At 38.9% G+C, this 16,846-nt stretch overlaps 1 protein-coding gene across 8 annotated transcripts in view; it reads left to right on the forward strand.

The window, feature by feature from the left end:
• Positions 1–16,846, forward strand: part of TGFBR3 (transforming growth factor beta receptor 3) — a 130,314-nt gene that overhangs the window by 8,354 nt on the left and 105,114 nt on the right. For 6 of the 8 annotated variants that reach the window (XM_068690986.1, XM_068690990.1, XM_068690984.1 and 3 more), the window contains one exon: positions 8,880–9,050. In XM_068690986.1, coding sequence (XP_068547087.1) covers positions 8,993–9,050 — 58 coding nt within the window. In that variant the 5' untranslated portion in view covers positions 8,880–8,992. Of the gene's footprint in view, positions 1–2,249; positions 2,379–8,879; positions 9,051–16,846 lie in introns of all 8 variants that reach the window. The other 2 variants (XM_068690985.1, XM_068690989.1) reach the window with 2 other exon arrangements.

Genomic DNA, 16,846 nt, shown 5'->3' on the forward strand with positions numbered 1-16,846 from the left:
AAGGGAAGCCCCTTTTGACTCATTCTTTTAACTGTATGGCAGTTTGAGGTCTTCCCTATTTGTGTGGGAGAAGTTTCCTATCATACAGATGTACATCTGCAAATTAAGTGGCTGACAGCTAGCTTTTGATAAATGTGTTTAACTTTTGTTCTTGTTTAGCAACCTGAATAAATAATCTTTTAACCTACCTGCTTTCTAAATTGTCTTATTCTAGTGAGCAAACTTCAAAATATGCGTCTCTTGATTTATTTTCCTCCAAAATGTGGTTTTGATGATGAATGTGGTTAGTTTCAAGTACCTAGTAGTTAATATTTTAAGCTGTTCATTTACATCTTGTAGCATCTTAGAACCGATGGTAGTGGGGAAGGCTGATTTGTAACACTCAATCCAATTTCTCTGATCTGGGAAATGCTGGTTTTCAGTCGTCTTCAGTTTGACCACCATTCTTTTTCCTCAAGAGGCCTGCATACTTTTATAGCAAATGTATACTTAATGCCATAGTGTTGTTGTTGTTGTTATAACCCCTTGCAGGCTCTCCACAATTAATTCAGACAATGACATATATCAATGTAGTTAATATAATTTAACGTAGGCCATGGTTTCAAAACCACTTTTCTAAGTGTTGAGAGGTGATTTCAAGATTTGAGATCTAATGAAGATTGATTTAGCATTTTAGCTGGTAGGGAGGTTCTACCAACAACGAGTTCTAGATAAAGTTCTAAGGTTTTGCAGTTTGGTCTTGAAAAAATAACTGCATCAGGCACTCCTCGAGAGAAGAATTTGCTGAAATCTCTCACCCTGTGTGGAAGAAGCCTTGCTGAGTTGGTTACTTTCCATCCTGCTGTGGCTCCTTTCCTGTGCATAGCCAAAAGGAGATGGTTCCCTAGGGTTCTATTGCTTTGGATAGGTGCATTAGAGCTGTTATCTATTTAGTTTAGGTGTACAATTAGAAACCGAGCCAAAAAAAAATTAGGATAATGAAATTTGTGTGAGGATGTTGGCTGCTACAGTGTTTGTGAAGAGTAAGATAGTCCGGTGCCAGGAAACCTATTCTGTTTCCAATTAGAAACCATTAAAAAATGTAATTAGGCCAAACAAATTTAACTATGAGAAGAGAAAGTTGTAGAGATCTGTTTAATGTGGTTTATGATCTTCTTGTCCATTCAGAAGATTCCAGTACAGGTGTGATGTTTTCGTTTCAGGGTAAAAGCAGCAAACCTAGTTTAAAAAAAATGAGCCTGGTTCCTGTTAGTTGTGGTGAGATTACTTGCTGAGTTCCTCAGGAACTTGAGTTTTATTTAGGTATATATTTTGGACTTGGATTTCTTGTGCTGCAATGAAAACTTTAATCCTATCTTTATGTACATACAGACGCTGGATTTCACTGCTTTTTTTGCTGCTTCTGCTACCCGAAAAGAACAGAACATCAGGAAAACAGTATATAATATTGCCACCAGTTTTCCCTGATGAGAGCAGTGAGATTTCTGTCAGAACTGCCTGAAATGCAATTATCTTTCTATCTTTCTAGGTAGATCACGGGGGGGGAGGCTGTGGCCATATACAGGTCCTGTTATGACTCACTTGCGTGTGGGACACTAGACTAACCGTGAGTTGCATAGAAAATATGTGACTGAAGCTGGTATGAGATTCCAGGATGCTTGAGCCACTATAGCTCAAGCTGTATAGCATCCCAATGTTTTATTTTCTCTAATCCCTGTAGGGATGCTCTGTTGTAAGATGTCCCTGAAGGCCCTGTGTAAAAATAGAAGAGCTCTGATTCCATGCTCGAGTTACACATAAGATGTTTGCCTTTTTGTTAAGCTCTGTCTCATATGCCACGTTCATTCCCTTCTGTAGTTTCAGTAATCTCTAGGAATTTCTGCTTTTGTCAAAAGGGAATCTGTGCTGCATGTCTCCTTCTTCATCTTGTGTACTCCTTCTACTAAAAGACTCCTGAATGCATTTCCTTCCCTTCCACCTATTGAGACCCTCCTACATCCTGATCCTGTAAGAGGCTATTCTCTTGTTTACACATTAAGTGAAACCTTGCCCCTGAGCCTGTAAAGATTCAGCAGCGTACCTCACTGTGTTTGGGGGAAGGGTAGTCCTGGGAACATACAGAAGAATGATTTTTATCCTGTTTCTGTAAATTGTCTTTCACTTTTGTGCTATATTGTGCAGTGATTATTCAGCTAAAACTTCCATGGTGTCTGGTTTCATGAATTTACTTTTCTGGTCTAAACTCACAGCAATTCAGGTCAGCTGATTAAAAAAGTGTTGGGAAGCTGAAGGGAAAACTGGTCATGAAATGATACTGAGAATAGACACCACCATCCAAACTGGATGTTCATGCCAGCAGTGGGCAAAATATGTACCAGGTACAAAACCAAGTTCAATAACATGTTGCTAAAAAGGTGAAATAGTTTTGCATATTTTGTGGACTAATGTGTATGTATTTTGTGGCTTCCTGTCATTTGTCAAGCTACATTGTAATTCATTAATATGAAAATAAATAAACAAAATGTTACAAGAGTTGCATGGAATAGAGGGGCACAATTGCTAAATGGCATAAAATATCTTCCCTTGGCACTTGTCCAGTTCCCATAGCCTTTAACTGTGACTTGTTGAAATGTCCCATTACAAGCACAGCAGCATGTGAACTGCAGGATACTAGAATTACTTTTTCCCTGGGCTTCTGATATGTCAGGATATTTTGTTTTATTACTATTCATGTATTCTCTGAAAATGAAACTACTTTGTTTCTAAAACAGAATCTATCCCCTTAATAGTTTATGAATAAGTTACTGTTTTGAGTTCTGAATGGCGGAACTTCATGTATGTGCCTTGGACACAGGCATTAAAAATGCACACACATTTTCAGTCCCACATTAATATTTGCTAACCTTATTAGTCAGCTTCCGACTTGCGCGTGTGTAAATCACGCAGAATCAAGAGAGGATAAATGTCATCCTAATAAAAAGGAAATCTACTGAAATGCAGATTTAATGAGTGAAGTTATATATAAACTCTTCCAAAACTGTTTTAAGTTTATAGAACTGCTTGCGCAGTTAACCGTCTGTGAGATTTTTGTTGAGCATGGGTGCGCTTCATTACAAATGACTGGTCTTTTATTACTGATGCAAGCAATGTATGTATTTACTGCATTCACATGGGGAGCCAATGTAGACAAGTGGGAGGAAAAAACTGGTTAAATAAGCTAAATGGTTGCCATGCATAAAACAAACAAACAAAAAGTGAAAAAGCTTTGGCTGTGAAGGCCTTCTTGGATAGCCTAAAAACTTGGGTTCACGTTGCTATGGCAAAACAACACAAAGGGACAGATCGTGCTGGCTTCACTCGAGTATCCCCATTCACTTTGGTGGGACTTCTGACGTGGTTTAGTGAAGGAAGATTTCTTAGCTCGCTTTGGCACAGAAGTGTTTGTTAGCAGTGTTAGAGAGAGCTCTGTAACCTCTGGCATCGTGCATGGAAAGAAGAGAGAATTACCAGAGTCCACGTTGATAAGGAGGAGAGGAAATGGAAGTTATTCTTCAGGCAGTAAAGGAAAAGGTTGGACAAGGAGTGTGCTAGAGTTAAGGCAAGGGAAGAACTTGTATGGGAAAGGTAGGTGGTGATTAGAGAAACAGATGGTGACGACTGGGGAAAAGGCTTAAAGGAACAGGGGGAAAAAAGGGGAAAAACAAAGCATTGAGAACCCAATTTGGCAATGACTGTGGTGAATTTCTGCAGTATAGAAACCTATGATAGCAAACAAACATCCCTAAACCTGTGGCTGTGGTGTCCTGCAGGCATCTATATTGTCAAGTTGGACTTTACTTTCTCTCAGCTTCCTTGTAGGCAAAAATAAATTGAACAGAAGAAAAGTGTGTAAAAACTGAAGCTAAAGAGACTGCTGATCTCAAGGGGAGCCACGAGTAATAGTTATTTTGCTAGAAGTACAGGAAGAGGCTGAGTTGAAAAGTTCTCAAATGTTCTGCAGGCACTGCTTAGTAATAGTGATATTGTAGGGCTTATACTTGCTCATTTTCATGTGTAGCCCTTCAAACACTTCTGAAGCTGAATCCTGTCCTGTTTTTTTGGAGAATGTTAAACAGGTGTAGGAATAGAAACAGTTCATCTAGTGGCAAAACAGCACAATGTTTTCTTAGTAACAAGCCATCCACAGAGCCTTGGATCCTGGTAGCACCTGCCATTGAGAACTGGGAAATCCTTAGTGGTGTTTTTTAGAGGATATGGCATGCTTTCAACTTTTGAATTCTTGGGTCATGTTGTAGCATTAAAGGTGACTTTCTAGTTCAAAGGGTAGTTTTTAAAAAATCCACAAAAGGCTGAGTTCTGAGGAAGACAGCAGATTTGTACAAAGATAATATTTCAGCTAATGAAAGGTAGAGCAGTGGCAGTAGTGTAGTGAAGTGATTTGTGTTTTGTGCTTGCTGCTGCTGGCTGTAACAGTCAGATTCTTTTAAATACCACTGATGAATTAAGGAGCATTTGTTATCATCTAGTATAAAAAAAGCTATGAGATCTGTCCTTTTGTAGTTAGTCAAGCTCACAGGCCAGTCAGCATGTCCCAGTGTCCTGCAAAAGCATATTATTTTTCCTTGGTTTCTAGCAAGGCTTTAATGCATCAAAATTCTGATGGACATAACGTTAAACCTAATTAAAACCTATGCTCATGCATCCTCCTCTTCCTGTCCTTTCTGCTATGTGCTTCATCATATGTTTTCCCCTCTATATTCTCCCAAGTCTTCCGCCCCTAAGAAAATCTCCAATTAAGGCTTTTCCTAATTTTCTCAGTTGCATTTATTCCTGTTTGCAAAGATAATTCACAGTGAAGCAGTCTCTTTTGTGGTGTTTAGGCCCCTTGTTTTCATCAGGATGAGTGGCCTCTTCAATGGCAAACTTCATTAAAAAACAATCCCACCAGGCTATGCCTCTTGGACTACGATTCTTCAGTGACTCCAGATACCCTTTTTTATCCCTTTTTCTTACAGCCTGCAGTAATGTAAAACATTGGGATTAAAACAGTGTATTAGTAATTCTGAAGCTCTCATGACATCTCTTCCTCTTCCTTGTCAAGGTTTTTTGGTTATACTTTTAATCTGCCCTTTCATGACCTCAGCTGCAAAAATAGCTACCCAGATATACCCCAAAGGAAAAGATGATTCTCTTGGAAATTTCTTTTGAATCTCAAATTGACTAACAGTTATGTTTATTTCTTGGATAAATAGTTTAGGTTCCCAATGCTTTTGCACAGCTTTTTTTCTCTTATTTCGAAGGAAATGTCCCCCTGTTCTGTGGACTGCTTCAACTTTTCTTAATCTGCAGGTTTCACATATTCTTCTGGTTACAACAGGTTTCACACTGAAGCAAAATATGGCATGTTTTGCACCAGAAATGTTTTTTTATCACTCATTTCTTTTTTGTTTATCTTTGGTACTGTCAGATAATAGCAGCTTCATAGGTGACTGAAGGACTGACGCTGGATGAAACACCTGCATTCTGTGGATTGCAGATGGCCAAATAGAAAAGGACTGCTCCCAAATATCAAACGTACAAGGCAAACTGATGCCTCCGTTTTCTTCTTTAGTGTCTTTTTGCTTTTAGATACTGTCACTGAAACTGCAGACCTCGTTGTTGAGCCCTTTCCAGTCACAGGTGAAGATGATCAGGTTTTCCAAAATCCTGCAAATTGTGCACTTGTTATCTTTATTCTTGAATTATCACGTTCTGTGCTTTCTGATTTAAACTGTTTTATTCAGAAATCTGTGTAGCTGGGAGTTCCTAAATTCATGAAAATTGCTGTCAGTTTGTCACCCTTTCACATGGTGTCTCAGTGTCTGACTTCCCCTTTTAAATTCTGTGAACACTTATCTTCAAGCTAGTGAGCCCTTTCTTCAGAAAGCTCTTCCTAATTTTCATTTAAGTTTTTAATATTCATCTTTTGTGAGCTGGCAGAATTGAAGAGAAGCCTAGGCCTTTTGGATTGTATCCTTCAGCTCTAGGTTAAACCTTGAAAATGGTTTGGTCAGTGGGTTGCGGTAGGGATAAAAATGACTCTTTTGGTTTTGCTTGGGGATGGAAATGTGTATGCATTCTCTCCCCCTTTTAAATCATTCTTCCAAAATCAAAGCTGAATTTAAACTTGGCATTTTAACATGCTTGGGTAGGTGGCCGATACAGCATGGGATGCTGAACTGTTCTTAGTAACGTACCTTTATCTACAGTTCTTTCCCTGTGCTTCCCATTTCTGCACAGCTGTGTGCCTTACAAAAATGTCACTGAAGGAAGAGGTTTATGCTCATGGCAGTGTAATCTAAGTAACATCTTGCATTTTCCTGTTTAGTATATTACTGAGTATATGTGCTCCATTTGCTCTTTTTTCTAGTTTCTCTTTTGTTAATTATTATTGAGCTGCTGATGTATAACCATTTCATCAAATTTCAGAATGCTTATTCATTGCCTGTTTGCACTTATGACACCTTACAGCATGTTATAATGATCTTTTATAGCTAATGTTAGGTAGAAACCTTATGATTTGCTGTATTTATCATTCTGTCTTTATGGCATCATTAAAAGTTGAGTTAGCAACCAAATACTCTCACTGAGTAGATTTAGGTTTCTATTCATCTAGAGTAGCAACAAACGATTCCAGCTCACATTTGACTTCCCAAATGATGTTCAGTATCTGCCATAAGTTCCTTATAGTTTGCCATTTTGGCATTAAATCTGTTTGATTTGGATATTCATGTTCAAAACTTTTGTATTAAAGGATTGTCCAACACTCTTGTCAACAATTTATTATTTCCACTTAATAAAGGTTGGCCTTAATTTACCACAAAATTCAGGGTCCCTCGTGGATCGCTATGTTTAGCTATGTAACCTTACATTCCTGGGGGGTGTGTGTGTAATGAGAGGTAGCTGGGAACTCACAGAATGCTTCCAGTAGGTTCAGGATGAATAATTTTTACAATCCCTGTAAATTGTCCAAGGAAGCCATCATTTTCTGAGGCTTTTCTGTTTTGGACTGTCTTCAGTCATGCAAGCATTGAGTGTGTGTCTGTGTGTGTGCATTCATCCTTCTGCGGGTTTTTTTCTTAAGAGTACTGGATCTTGTTTTTGTTATGCAAAGTAATAAATGTCTCTCTTCACCGTCATCAGTAAAACTGTTCTTCTCGGAATGAGCTCTGATTGGTAGAAATAAAGACTGTTAGGTAGAATTGCAGGTGTTATCATTTGTCTAAGGACTTCCTTCCTCCACTGCTGCTATCTAGACAGTGTTGCTAAGCTGCTGGAAGATACGTGGTGAGGAGGAGTGAGCATCACTTCTGAAATTTCAACCTAAAATACTGTGTGCTAAAATCTGGTAGAAAGCAAGTGAATCCTAGGGGACACAGAGCTTGGAAGTGGACTGCGTGAAACCCACGTTGTGATAGATGCTCAGCTTCTTCTTTGCCACCGTGTTTCCATCCCATGAAGTGTGGTGCCCAGCTGTGCAGAGCCACTCCTGAGACAGGCTGGGTGTGCCAGGAGCTGCGTGCTGAGCTAAAGATCTGCCTGCGGCCTTGCTCCTGGCTGTGGGTGCTGACGGTTTGTTCTTTCTTGGTGGGTAGCTGCAGCTCCCTCTGCACAGGACAAGGCTGTCCCTGCAGGGTAACCCCTGGAGAAAATCTGCAGAGTGGTTTTTGGTGTTTTCCTCGTAGCTGTAGGAGTGCTGCCAGCAGGTATCTTCAAGTGCTGATGTAGGCACACATTTGCCTTGTGTGGACTTCTGGTCATCCACAGCATGGAACACTAATCCTGGTTTGGTCTGACTGTGTATTTCATTCCATTTAACGTCAGCAAGAACCTTTTAAATGGTGTTCATGTTGTCACAGTTTTAGGACGTGGTCCTGTCTTGATGTTTTTCTGTCAAGTGGCTCCTGATGGTTGTTTGCAATGTTAGTGCTTGCTGAGGCACCATCTGGCATCTGCTGCCGCTGGTAAGGGAGTGAAATAGATGAGATCTTTATTTGATTGAATGTGTATCAACATTCCAGTTCCTTACCTACACGGCCCATGATTTCATTCTGGACACCTAAATAGCTGACAATAGATTTAAAAAATAAAGAAAGAAGTGGAATAGGATATTGGGCGTATTATGCATTTCCCCTTAAAAATCTGTGGCATGCATTGTGGATTCAGGATTTTACACTATTTTCAATTCTGGCAGGTATCTCTTGTATTGTCATTTGTTTGTACGGCACATTTAAGGTGTTTTTGTTTGTTTTATTGACCTGGAATATGAAGTCTTGAAATCTCTTAAAATATCTGAACAGCTTTATATTTAGTGTCAAGTGATCTTGAAAAGATTTCTCAAATTGTTATACTGAGGAATGAGTTTGATTTACCTTGTTACCTGTAAACCGGCTAGGGCACACACGAAACATCTCTTTGTGGTATAATAAAGGTGGCAGCAGATAAATAAATAAATGAATGTTGAAATGTCCCAGGGAGTGTTTGCAAAGTTAAAATAAACATTTCTGAGGCTGAATACCATTTCCATTTCCAGGCTTCAGCAGGACTTCAGTATTAGTTAACAGAAAGGACTCTGGGTTTTCACTTTCAAGAAGATCACAACTTGCACAATGGATGATACGAAAGAGCAAGGGACACAAAGAAGTGCTGAAGTACAGAAGAGGAAAAAGTAGTAGGCCATCACTACCTGGCCAGTCTGGCAATATAAAGTGCACTCCTGTAATAGCCTTTTAAGAAAGGGAATTCTATTTCTCTTTTTATGAAAGAGATAATTGTAAATAGCTAGTAACATTTCTGTAAGTTATATTTATATTAAAATTTATTTTTATATCTTTCTGTAGGCAATTTGAAGTCTAGAAGATTTGATTTCAAAGTACACCACATTTTTCAAAGCAAGTAAATCTACATGAAGAGCTACAAAGGGAGCTGATTTGAGAAGATAGTGTTTGCAAAAATGTCTTCAACTTGTGTGACTCCAGTGTTTGCTTTGATTTTGTGTTTTGCAGCTGCAGGTAGGTGGCATTATGTAAATCATGCATTCAGTCTAACTTACTGTATGTATTCAGAATTACTGATCAAACATAGTTTTTCACGTTGGTAAAATGTAGGCTGCCTGAAGTTTGTATAAAACCTAGATGTAAATATAAAACTATTGTGATCATGACCAGTAGTATGGTGATGTGATAAATGATGCTGTTTTCTATAAGTTTTTTTTTTTCAGCTGTGTTCCCTCTTAAAATCATTAAAGAACTTCAGTAGTAATGTAAATTACTTTGTTAATTTATAAAATTGAATTGCATGGTGCCTGTATGTTCTTAAGGTAGGTTGCCAAGAAAGCCTTTGGGAATGGAAGCAGGGTGGCTCTGCTAATGTGATACCAAGGCTGAACAGCTCACCATTTTGAGAGGCTACGTTTATTACTCTGGGTGCAGGGTTGTGCTGGTGAAGCTGTGTCTCTTCAGAACCTGAGCTAGGGTCTCTGTAGTACTGAACATATGTACCAGCTCAGTGCTTCCTTCAAGGTCTCTAATCTGTAATTAAATTACAGTTACTTAGTTTATAAAATTGATAACAACAATTCCAGAAAAATAAGTATGAAGAGTATTGTAATAGGGCACTGAGTACATCCTTCATCTTCTGCTGGGACAAGCTTTACCTATGTCATTCCTGACAGCTATCAAATCTGTTTCAAAGTTAACTGTCAGTGGTGGTGATGAAGGCGTTTTCTTGAACGTTGACAGTGTTACTGGAGGTCTCATGATAGGGAAATACATTTCCTTTTATGGGGATTGAACCTGCCTCACATCTTGTCTACAACAGGAATTTTTTAAAAGAGTGTTTTGCAATAACTTGTGACAGAGAAATGAAAAAGATCTGTAGACTTCAAGCACCAAGCTTATATTCAAGGTTCTTCAAGTGTTGGAAGTGATTCTTCTGAGTATGTTTGTTTGTCAGAGTTCTTCCTGTGGTTACAAGGGGAAGCCTCTTATGTGTCCAGTTTGCATACAAGCATGGGTCATTGGAGAAGAGGCCAAGTGGATATATAGTCAGTCAAAATGAGGTAGTGGGAAAAGTGGACAGATGGCTTGCTTAAATCTGAGATGTCCTCATTGTGGAAAAGATGACCAGCTTCGGAGGAGATGTGGCTGAGCAATTAAATATGTTACAATTTGGCTTCCTTTCACCATCAGCATGGAAAATTATGTTGTTTCAAGCCCTCAGACCTTGTGGGACTTTCTCTGGGGCTGACCTCCTGAAGGCATTCATCCAACATTAGTAACTTTGATTATTTAATAGTACATGATGTTAACATTTTGCAATAGCTTCACTGCAGATGAACTTTTAGCAATGCAGGGTGTGTCTGAGTGTGTCTGTGGCTTGAGCTGAGGATTTGAATGCTGGTCTTGGCTGAGAAGAAGGATTACTTAGAGTGATTCTGAATCATTGTAAATTCACACACCAAAAAAAATACTTTAAAAAGAAGTACCAGTGTAGAAAATAAAAACTGTGTTCTAGCTGATTGCAACCACAGTTCCTTTTTGTTGTTGCTTACATAAGGAGGTTTGCTTACTTCTTAATGCCATCTTTAAGTAAAAACACTACTTCAAATACAGTACTGTTACAGTTATTCGATGTTCAGAAACCCTAGCATTTTTCTTTGGAAATGTTATGTTTCTTTTTGGTTTTACTTCCTAGCTCTGTGTATTCCTCTCTTGACGGATATCCTTGATGCAAACCCTTTAAAATCACTATAGCTGTGGATTTGATTAGATGCTTTTTCAAAAATAGTCACAGAATGACCTTGATTGGAAGGGACCTCTGGAACTCAGTCCAGCCTCCAGCCCAGAGACAGGCTAGCTTCAAATTTACTTCTCTCTTGGAGACTGATCCTTGTCTGCATGCAAAGAAATGGAGTAGTAGTGAGGTTTGCAGTCAGTTAGGGCAAGGATAGGGAATACGACTGTTGTGGTTTCTGGATGTGCCTGCCTGGTGGGTTTTGGTTTTGTTCAGTGCTTTTTATTTTTGTAATGAATTCCTAATGAGAATGCTTCGTGCCATGTACAGTATGTCATGATTACAGTAAGATACAGGCAATAAGGAACTAAGGACTGTGCTGAGGAAGGGGGAGAGATCAAGATCAAATACATAATTACAACTGAGGATGGACAGCTCTTCGAAGGTTATTTAAAGAGTTTTTGCAACACTTTTGTGTTAGTAGTCACCAAGTCCTGTTAACATAAAAAACCATGCTTTACAATCTCAGAAGTAAATGTGGGAGTTTGTGTCTTGGTGAAATACAGATGGGAGCAAACGATGTGTTCCAGTCCGAAGTGTGGAAAAAGCAGTGGTGGGTGACTGAGCTGTTGTCAGCCTTATGGCCAGGGTTCCGCAGGCTCTTCAAGCAAAGAACTCTAATTTCTTCAGGCTTGTACATTTAACGAAATAGTACTTCCATAGTATAAAGAAAACTAAGAAATATAAATAAAACTAAGAAGTATGAATAAAATCCCTGTGTGCCTGTGGTGAAGCCTGGGGGAGGCAGGGGGCAGCATGCCACCTCCCTGGGGTGCTGATTTTTATATGGTGAGCCTTATTCCAGCCTATTCTTTGTTTCTGAAATAGCGAGGCTGATGAAGAAGAGCAGACCTTTCTTTTGTTAATCAGTTGTGCACTGACATTGCTATTGTAGGTGTAGATTTTGTTGCTGACTTTCTGGTATTTTCAGCATTGTTACCTCTTCAAATACAGATGATCTTCTAGAGGGAATCTCAACTTTTTTTTTCAACGTTTTAAAAGTATTAATGTGTTAAATATCTCTCCAAAAAATCCAGTTAGATGTCACGATGCACAGAGATGCAGTCATGTGGCTCAGTTTTGAATATGCATGTTTTTCATGGTGGTAGTAAGGCATACTCTTCACTGATTTTATGTTGAAAGTGGGCTATATAGATAAGTGAAGAATATTTCTTTCTCTACCACTTATCACTGCTGGTATGTATATGTCTAAATTCTCATCTGAATCTGTTTTACGTCTGCACACAAATTTCTTGTAGGCTCATATTTTTGCTGCTTTGATTATACAGAAAAAAAATGCAAGGAAAGCCTGGATTGCTATGAGATTTTTTCTTCCCTATGGAAAGTGTAAAGGACGATGGTGAGAAGAATTGCTGGCAAACTACTTGCCTGTCTGAAGGAAATAGGGTTTTGAAGTAGGCTTAAACTAAGATGAGGCAACCTGCAGTAGGAACTTCACCTAAGCTATTAGCACTGTGGATAACCTCAAAAGCAAGTCTGGCTTTGCAGTCTTGGGAGCAAAAACATTCTGTCTTAATGTAGCTTAAATCAAAGGCCATAACATTTGTTTTCCTTGCTTGCAAATCCGTGCCATTGGGTGCATGACAGATGTCGTGATAAAATGTCTTGGAGGACAGCTGAAGTGCGTACCTGTCCTAGACCCTGGGGGCCAGACTTTAACAGGGTAGGTTCTCCTCTGAAGGAGTGGGAAACATGTAGTTAACTTGGACTTTTCTTGTTTTTCTTGTCCTTGGTGGATCTTTGGGTAGCATAAATTGTCCCTGCTGTGGACAAAGCATTGCAGCCATGGCATCTGTAGCTGACCAAAATCTGCACATGCAGCTATGTTCTCTCCTTCAGTCCCTGTGATGTTTGGTGCTGCCTACGCTTACCCTGTAGATATGTCTCTCCTTGTGACAGAGATTTCCAGTTGTGGTCAGGCTGCTGGAGAGACTGTAAGAATTGCATTATAAGTGGATATGTTGAAGAACGTACCCAGTTTCTATTATACTGCCTTTTCTACTCACTTTAGATCTGCCTTTATGGTTTTCTTTCAACATCTCTATTCCCTGTTTCTCTGCTGTACTGTTACCCTGGCATTTTTTTTCTTTCTGCATACTTGTTCTTATGAATAATCTTGTGGTGCTCAGAGCATGTGCGCTTCATTTTCAATAAGCCTATTTGCTTGTACACTAATATATCTTTTGGATTTGTGCCCCTAGACACAGTGGTGATGGTGTCATATTAATAAGCGTAACAATAGGAAAAAGAGGCGTTGTCATGACGTCTGTTTTTTTCAGGAGGAATTTTCCTCAACCTTGAACACTGTTTCCAAAAGCAATATAGGATTCTACAAAGTATAATAGAAAGTTCTTCCGCTGTCACGTGGAGGATGTGATTGAAAGAAAAAAAATTATATGTTGGGAGTCACTCGCGCAAATTTCCTTCCCTTTTAGACTTTAGACATTTTTGCTGTTTGTTTCCCAAATGTAGTTGAAGTGCTAGTCTTATTTTTCCTCAAAATATTTGTTGCCAGAGGTGTGGGGGGGGTTTATTTGTTTAAATTGTGGTTAGAGGATGAGAACCAAGGGACAGAGGTTGGCTCTTGAATTATTGTAACTGAAATAAAGCACAGACTGGTTTTAACTTTCAAATCCATAAAGAGCTTACTCTCCACTTCCCTCTTCTTTCACTTCATTATCGCAACCAACCAACCTCTACCTTCCTTGAAAAACCACCCAGTTCCTTCTGTCCCTCAACTGTCTGGACAAGTGAGTCTTTTAGGGAAGATTGACTCAGCATTTATGGGCTTGCAAACTCAGAGTTGAGGGAGCAGCAGGCTGGTTGTGTGCTGTGCCTGGCTCATGTTGTACCTGTGCCACTGCCACATTGAATCTGAGAGGCTGGAAGCGCTGGGATCCCTTGAGTCCAGGCCGTAAAGGGAGTGGCTGTACACTTTTAATGAGAGGCCATTACTCACTCATCCTGAGAAATTCTCATTAGGTGGCTCTGACTAGCTCTTAAGGGTGGAAATTGTTTTGATTTTTTTAAAATCTTTCCAGTATCAGGATGGTGATTTCTAAGTATCCTGGTCATCTAATTAAGTATCTATGGTCATCTAATAGGGAAGCATATGATGAGTTTGTGTTAATGAGCTTGGTAAGAAAACTTTGGAAAGTCAAAAGATCCATTAAAAAAAAAAAATGACAGGGAGTTACTTCTTTGTATGAAATTAAGTTTAATACCTTTCAGTCAGTAAGTCATGTTTTTTAAATGAGCAATTTAAATACAAAAACGGATGAAAATTGGGAAGCCAGGAAGGTAGGCTACAGTGTAGGCCCTCAAAATTAATGTTTGTTCAGCTCTACCATTTGGTGATCTCCTGTGTACATTAGTTTCTTAATCTGATCTTCTGTCTGTCTCCCATCTGAGTCAGATCCTGTGTAATTTGTGTGACTTATGCGTAAATAGTATTATCTTCAGAAAGCACAAAATTCTGAAGAACTTTGAGTGTTTGGATACAGAGAAAGGTTATATATATTAGGAGAATTGTACCACAGCCTTAGAATGGCTTGAACTAAGCAGACTGCATTTTTCCTTTATCAGCAAGGGTCTGAAGCTATAAATAATTGAATTTCAGAACTCTGCACCTACGACTGGAGGGATTGTAGGTCCTGATTCAGCAAAACAGCTGAGCACATGTCTAAGTGCTTTGCTGAATTGTAGCAAATGAGTAAACACGAAAGTCTGGTTCTTTGATTAAAACTGACTCTGGACGGTGCCAAAGGAATTCTAAGAAATACTAAAGCCCCTACTGCTGTACTTGAATTGTATAGATGCAGGCAAACGGCAGCATTACTGAATATCTCTGGAGGGTAATGTTCAACTGACACTGAAAGATAATGGTGCAGAAAATTTTATGGCATGGTATGATGAATGGCAGTAATTCTTATCTTTTGAAAGAAATTTATCAATTTTTATTTTTTTTTTTAAGAGAAACTAGTCTTTAACAAGTTCTAAGCGTCATGTAATTGTTTTGTAAATACCATGCTAAAAATAATTTTTGTTTTCTGAAGGGAATTGGGATTTGGGATTTTGCTTGTAGATCTTCTAATATCCTTTCTCTTCTGTAGGCCCTTATTAATGCTGTGTTAGCTTTTCCATTTGTCTCAAAAGATAAACATAAAAAAACCACCCAAGCCCTTAATCTCTTCAATAAAAAAAAAAAAAGGAAAAGCGCGTATTTGTTAACTTAAAAAACATTTTTTGGTCTCATCTAATATCAAGGAGGGTTACAAAACCTCTTGAACCCACAGGTCTGCAGAGTGAAGCTGTAGGTACTTTAGGACATACCTTAAAAAAACCACCAAGCAAACTTCTAACTAGTATGTGTTTGCCCTTTATTTTTTTCTGTGTCTGTTTTAAAATTATTCTATCAAATGACCTCAGCTGGCTTTACAGGATACAGATATAGAGCAGATTTATATAAGCAGGTTTCCATAGATATGTGAACCTGCTTACATTCTGTATAGAATAACTTTATTAGTGGTTGTTTCTTTTGCTGCAGAACAATATAACTTCTGTAATTTGGACTAAGCAGGGCATGTGCAAGCATTAAACCACAGTTTTATCTGTTGCTGCATGACAGGAAGAATTAAGCTTCAAGGGCTGTCGTACCCCAAAACCCAGCATTCCCAAATGTGATCCTGGGTGTCTCAGTCTTGACAAGAAATGGAGTATCTGCTATTAGATAAACAGTTGTTACTTCACATGAAAAATGTATTGAGTTTCTGGAAGCCTTTTTCTCTGATAAGCTTTTCCACTGAAATATATTTGCATGTGACAACATGGTTGTTTCGTTACTGATTTCACATAGTATAGAGAGAATATAGGGACCAGATATATTTTCAAAAAAAAAAAAGAAATACGTGCATTCTCTGGAGCTAATGACAATAAAAGAAACTGTAATTCCTCAGGCTGTAAGTCATAGGAGAGATGAATTTGAAGTGAGGAAAAAAATATTTAGCACAAAGAGTCTGTGCATTTTTTCAGTACCTGGAGGCATTGGGTTGGATTCCTCTTTGGTGTAAGCTTGTTCTAAGTCAATGGAATCTCACCAGGGATAAATTTTGACCCCAGGTGACAAAAGCAAAGGTTTTTAATAATTCAATGAAGTGCAGCTGCTTCAAGCAGAGTGTGCTTTTCCTTGTGTTTTTCAGTGTACTTTATAAAAGATGGAGCTGTTGTTCCCTTATTTGGCAACTACTGTACTATGGGACTTACTAATAGGCAGTTAATAAAAAAGGGATTTTACCTGTCATGGATGGAAAGAACTAAACTGAGAATGTACTTATTTCTTCATTACTGGAAGCGGTACATAGAGGAACACACAAAAAGATTTAGCAGTAAGCAATGGAAACATTTGCAAGGTTGTTTGTTGTTTTTACGTCTTCAGGAAAATTTTACTTTCCTCTGGAACAGGTTTTATTTCTTTTTTTTTTTTTCATTTAACACTTGTTGACTAAAGTAGGTGAAGAATTGATTTTGTGGTTATCTTCACTTGTCAAATACTGGCATCTTGATGTGTAGGCTAGGATGTTGTACCCACTGTGAGGGGAGAAAATCCCCCCAACAGTTTTCACGGTTGTCTACGGGAGGTCTGCTTTGCTTTCAGTTACGTTGATGTGACTATGAAATAGCTTTACTGTCTCCAAAGAAGCTGCTACTCAAGTAGCACAAAGCAGAAAACTGCTTGCTGAATTTCTGGCTTCTGGGCAGCAGGCAGGTATGGCTGAGGCTGTATGTGAAGTGGACCACGTGAGCCCTGCTGTGAGCGTTTTGGTAGGTTCTCTTTCTGTCTAGTGCTCCTCTGCTAAATGCCCTTTGGTCTCTGAACGCATCCTCACTGCTGTCCCTCTGTGGTTAGAGGCATGGTCCTGCTGTAGGTGTAACATACCGTTGATGTGCAGGCTGCATTGTTGCTCTCAAAGTTGAGACAAGCAATGTTTCACAA

The sequence above is a fragment of the Anas acuta genome, chromosome 8 (genome assembly GCF_963932015.1).
Source record: "Anas acuta chromosome 8, bAnaAcu1.1, whole genome shotgun sequence".
In the NCBI taxonomy this organism is placed as follows: Eukaryota; Metazoa; Chordata; class Aves; order Anseriformes; family Anatidae; genus Anas; species Anas acuta.